Genomic DNA, 13,078 nt, shown 5'->3' with positions numbered 1-13,078 from the left:
ACTCCCTTCCCTTCTACCACTGATGATGTTACCTAGTTTTGTAACAAAACGTCTGCAGAAAACCACCAAGCTCAGAGACCATCAAAGACCCCTTATTTCAACCATGAGCTACAAAATGTTCTCTTCTATCAGTACTTAAATCTCTAATCCTATTGTTGCATTGCAGCCAGGGTCTCGGGCTATCTGTCCTTCCGTTCTCCCCACAATGCCTGGGCATTTCGTGGGCCCTTTTTTTTTTTCCAACCCCGCCTGGCTTACAAACCCAGAAACCTTTCCTAACGCTCCTCTGTGGCCTCGTTTTGTGTTTCGAGAAAGCAAAATGCTTCTTCTCCTCAAACCTTCCTCGATGCATTAACCTGTCTGCCCTTCGCATAAGACACTCGCTTCCCAGAGAAAACTTGAGTAAAAAGCTTTCGGCTTGCTTTTGACAGCAGAAAAGCGAGGGGGGAAAAAAACAAACACCGCTCCCAAACGACGAATCAACAAAACAAAGGAACAAAGAATTCAACACGGCTGAACCTCCGCTAATTTTCGAGTGTGACCCTGCCAAAATAAACTGGGTGAGAAGTTCAGATGTTCCTTTGACCATCCATTTGTAGCCTTCGAGGACAGAATTAAGACTGATATCTAGTTTAATGAAAAGAAGGACTAGGGATGATGGGATAGCAATGTTCTAATATCTCAGGGGCTGCCCCAAAGAAGAGGGAGTCAAGCTATTCTCCAAAGCACCTGAAGGCAGGACAAGGAGCAATGGATGCAAACTAATCAAGGACAGAAGCAACCTGGAACTAAGGAGAAACTTCCTAAAAGTGAGGACAATTAACCAGTGGAACAGCTTGCCTCCGGAAATCGTGGGAACTTCGTCAGTGGAAGTTTTTAAGAAGAGACTGGACAGTCCTTTGTCTGAGATGGTATAAGGCCATGATGGGGAACCTATGGCAAGTGTGCCAGAGGTGGCATGCAGAGCCTTCTCTGTGGACAGGTGCACCATCGCCCCAGCTCAGCCAGCTGGTTGTCCGGTTTCCGAGGCGCACATGCTCACCAACCAGCTGGTCATCAGGTTTCCAGCATTCTAGTGTGGTCACGCATGCATGCGCCTTCCGGTTTGGGCCCTCTGTGCCAAAAACGTTCACCATCATTGGTATAGGGTCTCCTGCTTGAGTAGGGGACTGGACTAGAAGACTATTCTATTCTATTCTATTCTATTCTATTCTATTCTTCATTCCAATATTCTATTCTATTCTATTCTATTCTTCATTTCCATATTATTCTATTCTATTCTATTCTATTCTATTCTATTCTATTCTATTCTATTCTATTCTTCATTCCAATATTATTCTATTCTATTCTATTCTATTCTTCATTCCAATATTATTCTATTCTATTCTATTCTATTCTATTCTATTCTATTCTATTCTATTCTATTCTATTCTATTCTTCATTCCAATATTATTCTATTCTATTCTATTCTATTCTTCATTCCAATATTATTCTATTCTATTCTATTCTATTCTTCATTCCAATATTATTCTATTCTATTCTATTCTATTCTATTCTATTCTATTCTATTCTATTCTATTCTTCATGCCAATATTATTCTATTCTATTCTATTCTATTCTATTCTATTCCATTCTATTCTATTCTATTCTTCATTCCAATATTATTCTATTCTATTCTATTCTATTCTATTCTAATCACTGGAACAGCTTGCCTTCAGAAGTTGTGGATGCTCCAGCACGGGAAGTTTGGGGCTACCATTTGTCCACAACGATATAGGGTTTCCTTCTAGAGCAGGGGGTCGGACTAGAAGACCTCCAAGGTCCCTTCCAATGCTGTTGTTTCATGTTCTGTGAGATTCTATAGCAAAAAAGCAGAAAGCTTCATATCCGCAGCCCCCTCCCCCTCCTTCCTTTCTACTGTAGCTCTTTAATTGAGCCCACTGGCAAAGTGGCTTCTAAGGCACACTTCTCCCTTTCCCACCCACCCCCCCTTGAAAAACAAATATCTCGGCCTGATTAATGACTGCAATAAAGTAGAAGGGGGGGGGGAAACCAAAGACCCTTCTTTTCCCCCACCCCCCCACCCCCCCCACCCAGATCGTATAGTACAGCTGTTTCTGGATCCGATAAGTAACTCCGTGAGTGTTTTTCCAGTAAATCTGAAAAGGATATTTGACTCCTAATTATGTAACCATAGCAGCAGCAGTAGCTCAATTGCGTGCTCTCTCTCTCTCTCTCTCCCCTCCCCCCACTTACCATAAATTATATATCTGAAATGGAGAAAGCCTGGAGCAACTCGGAGAGGGGAGGAGGGATTTTGATCTGGAAAAACGTGTCATCTCCTTCCAATTCTAGAACTTAGAACAACTTCTCTTGGGAAAATATATATATATATATTATATATAAATAAATGTAGGTCTTTGGTTGTTCGGGTTTTCTCCCATGTAAAATTGGAAGTGTCTTGGCGATGTTTCGACGAAGTCTCATTCATCATCTTCAGGCTGGTGAAAACCCGAACAACCAAAGAGCTACATACAAACACCCGTGAAAACCTCCGAAAACATATATATATATATATATATATATATATATATATATATATATATATATATATATATATATATAAAACACACACACACACACACACATACATACATACATACATACATACATACATACATACTCCAGTTGGTGGATTCTCGCACAAAGCAAACTAGATCCCATAGATAGGAAGTTTTTTTGCCCAACATTGCAACTTGCCGGACTAGCCTTATCAGAGGTGGTATTCAGCCGGTTCGTACCGGTACCGGTATCAGCCGGTTCATACCGGTACTGGTATTCAGCCGGTTTGTATCGTATTCAGCTGGTTTGTAGCGTTATTCAGCCGGTTCGTAGCAGTATTCAGCTGGTTCGTACCGGTACTGGTATTCAGTCGGTTTGTAGCGGTATTTAGCCGGTTCGTACTGGGCGAACCGGTAGCAGAGATCACAGGTGGGTTCTGCCCACCTGCCCCCTGCTCTATGCTGTCCTATTTAGGCACATTTTTGAGGCCGGGCACATGCGCAGAAGGCATGAGTGCATGAAGCGAGCACACGCGGTGAACCGGTGGTAATATTGGATATTGGAAACCCACTGCTGAGCCGTATTATCCAACGTCAGAACATAGTTTTGAGATCTCTGAGAATCAAAACCCATAAAAATAACAACAACAACAACAAAAAGGAATTATGAGTTCCCTGAAAACTTTTCAATGGCATGTTCCTGAAAAAGGAACCCCGTTGAATCCAACACAAGTCTTCTGCTGTCTCTCTGGCCTACATGGTTTGCAACCAGGTTTTTAGAAAGGACCATCTTTTCCCAGTAATATCTACCTGACCCACCAGAACAAGGAGGCAAGGAATGTTATAGAGTCTCTCTCCTAAGAGGTCCATCTACTGAGACCAAGAAGAAGGATCTTCTCCATGATGGCTTCCTCCCTGTTATCTGAAGGACCTCTTTTCCCCGTTATATCTACCCAACCCACCAGATCCGGGAGGCAGGGGATGTTATGGATTCTCTCTCCTAAGAAATCCATTTAGTGGGACCAAGAAGAAAGATCTTCTTCATGGTGGGTCCCTCCCTTTTATCTGAAGGACCATCTTTTCCCAGTAATATCTATTCAACCCACCAGTTATGGGAGGCAGGGAATGTCATGGGTCCCCTCTCTTAAGGGAGGTCCATTAACGAGACCAAGAGGAATGACCTTCTCCGTGATAGCTCCCTCTCTGTGGAACACCATTCCTACAGAGATACGTTTGGCTGTATTCTTGTTCTTATCAAATACATATTGAAGTGGGAAGATCCTAAGCAGGAGATAGCTCTCCCTTCCATAGTATGTGCTTCATTAGATGGCCTTTGCTCATCCGGTGCTAGCAGAACTTACGTTGTAGAGGATATCGGTCCATCCTTCCATGGTGATGCACTGGAAGACAGTGAGCACAGCAAACAAGATATTGTCGAAGTTGGTGATTCCAAAGTTGGGGCCCTCCCAGTATTTTTTGCAGGTGCCTTCTTCACAGCGCCTAGCGGGCCAGTCTTCACCGCAGGGGAAATCTCCCAGTCTCTCACCTGCAGGGATGTTTTTTTTAAAAAAAGGCATCAGAAAGGTAGAACAACTTCCTATGAAGTTCAACCATTGTTTTTGTCAGGGTTCCAAGGAACACCCCCAACTAAATAAAGCTCTGAGGCTTGAGGTTCCTCAAAGTCCCAATTTATTAGAGATGTCATGTTGGCACAGCTGGGAGAACCCGAAACTGAAAGCTTCCAGGTTTTCCACACCCAGTTGACAGCTCACAGCCCTGCCCCACACCCACAAGTTCATCACATTGTCCAATCAACTCTTCACAGTCAATTGGATACATTCTTCAGGCAGTCTACGTCAGATGCAGGCAAAAGTCCTTGAATACGGAATGTTGTTATGACTAACTTTCTACCGCTCCAACAACAACCCCCTCCCAACTTCCCCAGCTAAAATATGTGGCAGTTAAGAAGCAAAAAGAAAATTGCCTTCCAAAACTGACAGTTTTCTTCTCCGGAAGCAAGCAGGACCCAAGACAGACTGTGCTCCTTGACCACAACTGAGGCTAATATTTTGGTTGCTAAGCGAGACATTTGTTAAGTGAGTTTGGCCTCATTGGGTGACCTTTCCTGCCGCAGTTTTATAAGGGAATCACTGCAGTTGTTAAGTTAGTAAGATGGCCGTTAAGTGGATCTGGCTTCCCCATTGACTTTCAGAAGGTCACAAAATATCTATACTAAAATAGAAAAGCTATCTTGTCAGACTGGTCCTCCCAGGAAACCCACCTGTTTCGTTGGAGAAGCAAGCTTTGTGAAATTTGCCCATGTAGAATTCCAGACCGATGATGGCAAACATCACGATGGCGAAGAAGAGGAGGAGGCCAATCTGGAGGAGGGGTACCATTGCTTTCATGATGGATTTGAGGACAACTTGTAAACCTGGGCAAGAAAAAAAGAGAGAGAGAGAATCAGTCCATGGAGGATCTTGGATCCTGGACCAACCAGAAAATATCTCAGGAAGGGATACAGATGTTCCTTAAACATTGCTAACTTCTAGCCCCAGCGCTCTGTGGATTTATTTATTTATTTTGTCACAACAGTATACGCAAACATAGGGCCTCTGGTGGCTCAGCAGACTAAATCTGTCTGTTATTAACACAGCTGCTTGCAATTACTGCAAGTTCAAGTCCCACCAGGCTCAAGGTTGACTCAGCCTTCCATCCTTTATAAGGTAGGTAAAATGAGGACCCAGATTGTTGGGGGCAATAAAGTTGACTTTGTATATAATAGACAAATGGATGAAGACTATTGCTTAATACATTGTAAGCCGCCCTGAGTCTTCGGAGAAGGGCGGGATATAAATTCAAATAAAAAAAATAAAAAAAATATTTACATAAAAACAACAACATATCATATATATATAGGCTAAAATATGTATAAAATATAAAATATAGGCTAAAATGTATGTGTGTGTGTGTGTATATATATATATGTATATATATATATATGTAGGTCTTTGGTTATTCGGGTTTTCTGCTGCGTAAAATTGGAAGTGTCTTGGCGACGTTTCGACGAAGTCTCATTTGTCATGACGAATGAGACTTCACGAAACGGCCAAGACACTTCCAATTTTACACGGGAGAAAACCCGAATAACCAAAGACCTATATACAAACACCGTGAAAACCTCAGAAAACATATATATATATATATATATATATATATATATATATATATATATATATATATATGTATATATATATATATGTAGGTCTTTGGTTATTCGGGTTTTCTGCTGCGTAAAATTGGAAGTGTCTTGGCGACGTTTCGACGAAGTCTCATTTGTCATCTTCAGGCTTCAGCTTCGTGCTTCTGGGAGCAATGTGTGATTGCAGCTGTTTCTTCCTTTTTTCCTTCCTCTTCTTCCAATTTTACGCGGAGAAAACCCGAATAAAAAGACACCTATACACAAACACCCGCGAGAACCACAGAAAACATATATATATATATATATATATATATATATATATATATATATATATATATATATATATATATATATATATATGTAGGTCTTTGGTTATTCGGGTTTTCTGCTGCGTAAAATTGGAAGTGTCTTGGCGACGTTTCGACGAAGTCTCATTTGTCATCTTCAGGCTTCAGCTTCGTGCTTCTGGGAGCAATGTGTGATTGCAGCTGTTTCTTCCTTTTTAACTGCAGTTAAATAAATCATTATCTATTGCAATCATATAGCCTCTGGTGGCTCAGCAGACTAAGTCTGTCTGTTATTAACAGCAGCTGCTTGCAATTACTGCAAGTTCAAGTCCCACCAGGCCCAAGGTTGACTCAGCCTTCCATCCTTTATAAGGTAGGTAAAATGAGGACCCAGATTGTTGGGGGCAATAAGTTGACTTTGTATATAATATACAAATGGATGAAGACTATTGCTTAACACAGTGTAAGCCACCCTGAGTCTTCGGAGAAGGGCGGGATATAAATTCAAATAAAAAAAAAATCATTGCAATAGATAATAAATCTATTGCAATGATTGCAATAGATGATTTCCACCAGCTTGAGTTCAAATCCACACCTTGGTTTGGCTTGGCTCAGGCTGAATCTCACAAGAGCCGACGGTAGAAATTTAGCACCCACCCCCCTCTCTGAGAAGAATTAGAAATATTAAAACTGGCTGAACCACACCACTGATTCTAGCCCTCTGTGAATGCAAAGGTGCAAAGCACAATGAGAGTTGGAATCAGAGTTATACCGCACTCGTCCACTTACTTGGGATTCCTGAGACAAGTTTCAGGGGTCTCAACACACGGACAGCTCTCAGCGTTCGAAGGTCAAACTGGGTCCCAGCTGTAGCCAGAATCCTACCCAGGGCGAGAGAGAAAGAGAGAGAGAGAGAAATCGCATTAGTGTAGCAGAAGGAGAGGCAGAGCTTACCGGCGGAGTCAAGAGAGTAATCAGCCTAGAATCATTATGTTGCCACAAACAGATTAAGTCCAACTCTTCTTGAATTCTATTGGTTCTTAGGTAAAGGTAAAGGCTCCCCTCGCACACGCGTGCTAGTCATTTCTGACTCTAGGGAGCAGTGCTCATCTCTGTTTCAAAGCCGCAGAGCCAGCTCTGTCCAGAGACGTCTCCATAGTCATGTTGCTGGCATGACTCAACGCCAAAGGCGCACGGAACGCTGTTCCCTTCCCACCAAAGGTGGTCCCTATTTTTTCTACTTGCATTTTTACCTGCTTTCAAGCTGCTAGGTTGGCAGAAGCTGGGACAAGTCGCGGGAGCTCACCCCTCATCCCACTAGGGATTCGAACCGCTGAACTGCCGACCTTTCGATCGACAAGCTCCATGTCTTAGCCACTGAGCCACTTATTGGTTCTTATCTAGTGCCAATTTAATGCTGACTGTTAGGTGGCTAGATTCCTGTGTATAGCCACGAGCAATAAATCAGCTGAACTGGAACTTAAAGCATGGCCCTAATTCTCTCGTGCATGACAGAGAGACACAGTATCATCTCTTGGGACTAAAGATCTTGCACCTATTCACGATGGCCCTCAAGCCTTTTTCTGGTCACACCCCAAAGATCTTGTTTCCAACTCATTCCCAGTCCGGATGTGAGACAGACAAGTGGCAGGGAATGATTTGAAGGAGTAACAACCATTTGCTCCAAGAAGAACTCATCTCAAGCTTGCAGTAGGACGTTTTCTTTTCATCACCTTTATTTGTAAAACAGTACATGGCTGTAGGAGAAGGAACGGCAGAAACTGGGGTGGAGTCAAAAGAGGAATAAGCTTAGAATCCCTACCTAGCCATAAGTGAGCTAAGTTCAACCTTTCTTGAATTCTGTGGATCCCCTGTCTAATTCCAAGCAAGTTCCAAGCATTAGTTGAGAAGATTCCAAATCCATTTAATTGGACCTTCACGGATGGACCTGGTCTTTCATGACCGACAACGCCTGGCAGCAACCAAAACATCCATGGTCCAGATGTTCCTCATCAAACTTCCTCATCTCTGACCCAATAGTTCTCAGATGGCCTTAGGGCAGTGGTGAAACGCAGCTGGTTCTATCCGGCTTGAGCGAACCGGTAGTGCCAGTAGCAAGAGGCTCTGCCCAGATGTCATCACATCCCGTTTTTGTTGCTCTGCGCAGGCGGAGAAGCTCCTGCACATGCGCAGAGGTGTCGCACATAAGCGCGTGCTCCCATTTGCGAATCTGTAGCGAAGGTAAGTGAATTTCATCCCTGCCTTAGGGGTGACTGTCCTGCACGAATATTCACCAATAAAGGTGAATATTTGTAGCTGAGGGTTGACATGGTACCCTCTGAATGTGGTTGTTTTCTTGCAGACATTTCATTGCCCAACTAGGTAACACCATCAGTGCTAGGTCATCATTTAGCCCCGATGAAGTTACGTAGCTGGGTGATGAAGTCTGCAAGAAAACAACCAAGTGCAAAATGCAGAAGACCAGGTCCATAGACTCAACTTTAAACATATTTATCAATTGAGCTTATTTATATTTTTCAAAAAGGAGGGAAAAGCTTATGGTCTCGGCAGGTAACTTTGTCTGAACTTGGAAACAGCATTGTGCCTGGCTAGGCCTTGGATGAGACACCACCAGGAAATCTCAAAAGGTAGAACACACGGGCACCACAAAAAAAACCAATCTGGCAACCGTTTCTCCATTGTTGTCAAGAACACAACGTGGACACATCCGTCAAGGCACCAGGAATTGGATTTGACTCGAAGGAGACTTTATCCCTGCAAGTTCTTATGAAAAAATATATATGAATCAACCGAATTTCCTATCATTGGCAAAGAGTTCAGAAGCCATCAATCCAGCAACGGGGGGAGGAAAAAAAGATGTCGCTCAGGAATAAAATTAGAAGTTGTAAATTGCTGGAGGGAAGGGCAGATGAAACCGATCCAAAATGGATTTTGACTCTTGTTTATTAACTGCTGTAAAGGTGTAGATCAAAGTGACAGCTCAAGAGGTGTAAAGTAGAGAAATAGAAAGCCTTGCCTCTTGCGATGCCTCCTGTCTTAAAATATTAAAATATTATTTTTAAAAGGCAGCCAGGAAATGCATTCACAGTTGCAAAGGAGGGCCTATCACATCTAGCTGATTTTTTATTTATTTATTTATTTATTGGTTCGCAAAAGGGAATAAGGAAAGGATGGCAATTTGTCACAATAGACAGGCCCACTTGGAAATAGACTTTATTATTTCTCTCCTGGATTTCACCGAACAGGTTTTACGGTGGTGTCAGGAGCCCAGACGGTCCTGCAGGATACGTTTTAGACAGGGGTGGGATTGAAAAATTTTAGCAACTGGTTCTCTGCCCAGTTGCTGGGTGGGCAAGGCCATGGGGGTATGGCCTAGTCAGCTTCCTGTACCACGGTGGGAGGGGGGCATTTTGGCCCTCCCCAAGCTCCAGAGGTTTTCCTCGAGCCTCCGGGAGGGCAAAAACGGCCTCCCCCAGGCTCTGGAGGCCTTCCGGAGGCTGGGAACAAACCTGTTTCCGGACTTCCGGTAGGTCCGTTTTTTGCCCTCCCAGAGCCTCCACACGGGCCCTGCACTTAACTGGCATCCAAAATGGGCCATGCGAAGACTCCTGGGAGGGGAGGGGCAGGATGGGCAACTACCGGTTCAGCGAACCAGATTAAAATTAATCACCCGAACTGGTCCGAACTGCCTGAATCCCACCCCTGGTTTTAGAGCTTTAGTCTGGAGAATAAAAGAGAGGCCAGGCCATTGTTTTCGAATATCAAAAAAGATAGGATGCCAAGCCAAAAAAAAATAATGTTGCTGGAATAGAATTTACAGAGACGAGAAGGGAATAGATTATGGCGAACATCTGAACAGTCTTATGAAAGCTGAGAAGTGATGGGTTGTGGACATTTTTTTTCCCCTTGGAGTTATTTGATTTAGATCTGTATCTATCTAATATTTCAAAACTCCAAGGGACTTTAAAAGCCATTTTAAAGCACGTAATAATTAAACGTCCAAAACAAACAAATAAGAGGAGCAGTTATCTGACAACGAAGCCATTACGAAATGTAGGTTGTTGGGGTCTTTGGTGTGCTCTCTGAGCTGGGCGGGTTTTTTTACCCAACTAGGTAACACCATCAGTGCCAGAATAGAGTGCAAGGATGATTTTACCTAGTTTTATTTATTCAGTTTTGACGAAACCCACCCCCCCATCTCCCCTATAAGACAACTCATTATCTACTTGGATAATGAAATATCTGCAAGAAAACTACCAAGCTCAGACAGCTCAGAGAGCACCAAGGACCCTATACTCATCTTCCTCCTTCTCCTCCACCACCTCTTCCTTCTCCTCTTCCTCCTCCTCTTCTTTCCCCCTTCTCTCTCCTCCACAAAGCCCACTCCCTTCTAGCACTGATGATGTTACCTAATCGGGTCATGAAATGTCTGCAAGAAAACTACCAAGCTCAGAGAGCACCGAGGACCCCACTGTTCAACCCAGAACTACCAAGATTCTCTTCTAAAATATAAGTGATCTATGCTCCATTCTACACTGCAATCCTCCAGACACCAGAGAGTCAGACAAGATGATATCCAATACCCTGTTTCAGTGGTGGGCTTCAAAAAATTTTTACTACTGGTTCTGTGGGTGTGGCTTGGTGGGCGTGGCATGGCTTGGTGGGCGTGGCAGGGGAAGGATACTGTAAAATCTCCATTTCCTCCCCACTCCAGTGGAAGGTGACTGCAAAATCCCCATTTTGTCCCGATCAGCTGGGATTCGGAAGGCAGAGAATAGATGGGGGTGGGGCCAGTCAGAGGTGGTATTTACCAGTTCTCCGAATTACTCAAAATATCCACTAGTGGTTCTCCAGAACTGGTCAGAACCTGCTGAAATCCACCTCTGTCCTGTTTCCCCTAAAACAAGACTCAACCGGAAAAGAAGCCCTAGTATGATTTTTCAGGATGCTCGTAATATAAGCCCTATCCCAAAAATAAGCCCCAGTTAGGATTATATATCCTTATATATCCTGTGGGGTGGGGCTCCTGCCCCACCCTTCCCCTTTGATGACGCCGCCTCTCTAATCTTCGGAAGCGCGGGTCGATCCAGGCTTGATTAGTATGATTATCAGCTGTGTCTGGAGGCGTAGCCTGAGGAAGGGAGGAATCAGGGGATGTCAGCCTCATTATGTCCTCCGACTGGCCTGGTTCTGGCTCCTGGAGCCGGGCCAAAGGAATCGGTGCTTCTGAGGTAAGCCTTACCGGCCCTTCCCCCTCACTCTCGGAGTCACTTTCAGGCATGGGGCCAGGTTCAGGGGCTGGAGCCACAACATTTCCTCCTTCAGGGTTCTACCATCAAAATCCCAGTGAGCAGACCAATTCTGTTGTGAGTGATTTTGTGTGTGTGTGTGTGAGCTGTTAGGAGTGATTTTTCAGGAAGTTAAAAAGTCGAAACTCTACCAATTTAACGCAAAATGTGACTCCACCACCAGCCCCCCCAAAGTTGGGATTCCTTGGCTTCTAATGTTCATTTTTTGAGCTGAAGGCGTTCACTCCGCACTCGGGTTCAAGCATTTCCAAAACCTACCAGGTACAAAAAATGATTCCCTAAATATGTTTCCAGCTGCAATTGGTTAAGTGATCCTTTCTTTCTCGGCTCGTTGCAATCCATTCCTGCCAGGGATAAATTCTCGACAAATTTTCTCCCATCTGTCTTGCCCTGATTCATCTTTTTGTGTTACTCTCCATCATGTCTAACGTTTTAAGCAAGATCTTCGCTAGGTGTATTGTGCTTTGCTGGATAATGAGCTCGGCTTCTTAAGATACCACCCAAATCTTCCTTTTGTCACTTCGTGAACCTTCCCAGGATTGTGAAGATTTAAAAGGGGGGGAAAAAAGAAAAGAAAAAAAACCAGGACAAATTGTGAAGCTCTTGTTCTCAAAGGAAAGGCTCAGTTTCCCAAATCCTCTCATCATGCAAAAAAAAAAAGCGGAGGAAAATTGTCTATTTTAGCTTTCCCTGGCCATTTTCCAAATGCAGAAGGAAGCAAAGAACGTTCCGTGTGCATTTCTCTGAGAATATGGAACATAGAATATATAGAAAACTCTATAGCAAATTTTGGGCAATTAAATTGATTGGAGGCCCGACGTATTTATATTTTTCAAAATAATGTACAATGCAAATCTCCGGATTTTATGCTTCCCGTTTTTCAGGTACATCCAACCTCCGAGTTGAAAGACGGTAATAATAATGAAGCATTTCCAAGTTTGAGCTATCAGGAGTCCAATTTGAATTTAAAAGAGCTTTCGTCTTTCCCCAAGGAGCCAATCTTGGCTGATCTCAGAAAGCTTAGCTGGAAGGGAGGCCACCTGGAGATCACAGGATGGGCCAGTAGACTGGGAATTTTTAAAACCCAAATTTCCCAGAAGAAAGGAAGGATGAATAAGTTCTCTTCTTTTTTTTCCCCCTTCACTGCTGGCAGGAAAAATTCAGTTGACGTGTTCACATAGTCACCAGGAACCAAATTCAGCTTGAAGGAGATTTGACCTTTGCTTAAAAAAACTGCATTGCAGATTTTTTTTAAACAACTAAAAGCTCTTGGTGATATTTTTTTTTTAAAAAAAAGAAATCTAACAACCAGCTCTCTATTCATCCAACCCCCAAACTTCATCACTCCATATTAGAAATGCTGAGAAAAATTCTCAGGAAGAAAAGGGTGTTGAAGTCTCCCCAAAAGGTAACAGGACTATGAATCATGGAGTTTGTAGTATTTATAATCCTGACAGTAATACTATTTTGGGGGGCAGAGGTGAGATTCAGCAGGTTCTGACCAGTTCGGGAGAACCGGTAGCAGAAATTTTGAGTAGTTCGGAGAACTGGTAGTAAAAATTCTGACTGGCTCCATCCCCATCTATTCTCTGCCTCCCGAGTCCCACCTGATCGGGAGGAAACGGGGATTTTACAGTGTCCTTTCCCTGGAGTGGGGAGGGAATGGAGATTTATTTATTTATTTTTATTTATTTATTT

At 43.3% G+C, this 13,078-nt stretch overlaps 1 protein-coding gene across 1 annotated transcript in view; it reads right to left on the bottom strand.

Annotated features, from left to right (window-relative positions):
• The window catches only part of CACNA1B (calcium voltage-gated channel subunit alpha1 B), a 218,663-nt gene that overhangs the window by 156,151 nt on the left and 49,434 nt on the right, over positions 1 to 13,078 (bottom strand). The window contains exons 4-6 of the mRNA XM_058159704.1: positions 6,840 to 6,931; positions 4,843 to 4,995; positions 3,923 to 4,107 (exon numbers count right to left, since the gene is read on the bottom strand). Of these exons, the coding sequence (XP_058015687.1) occupies positions 3,923 to 4,107; positions 4,843 to 4,995; positions 6,840 to 6,931 (430 nt within the window). The remainder of the gene's footprint in view (positions 1 to 3,922; positions 4,108 to 4,842; positions 4,996 to 6,839; positions 6,932 to 13,078) is intronic.

This window comes from Ahaetulla prasina, chromosome 16 (genome assembly GCF_028640845.1).
Source record: "Ahaetulla prasina isolate Xishuangbanna chromosome 16, ASM2864084v1, whole genome shotgun sequence".
NCBI lineage: Eukaryota > Metazoa > Chordata > Lepidosauria > Squamata > Colubridae > Ahaetulla > Ahaetulla prasina.
Note: the sequence above shows the minus strand (reverse complement) of the source record. Positions and strands in the feature narration are given on the sequence as shown.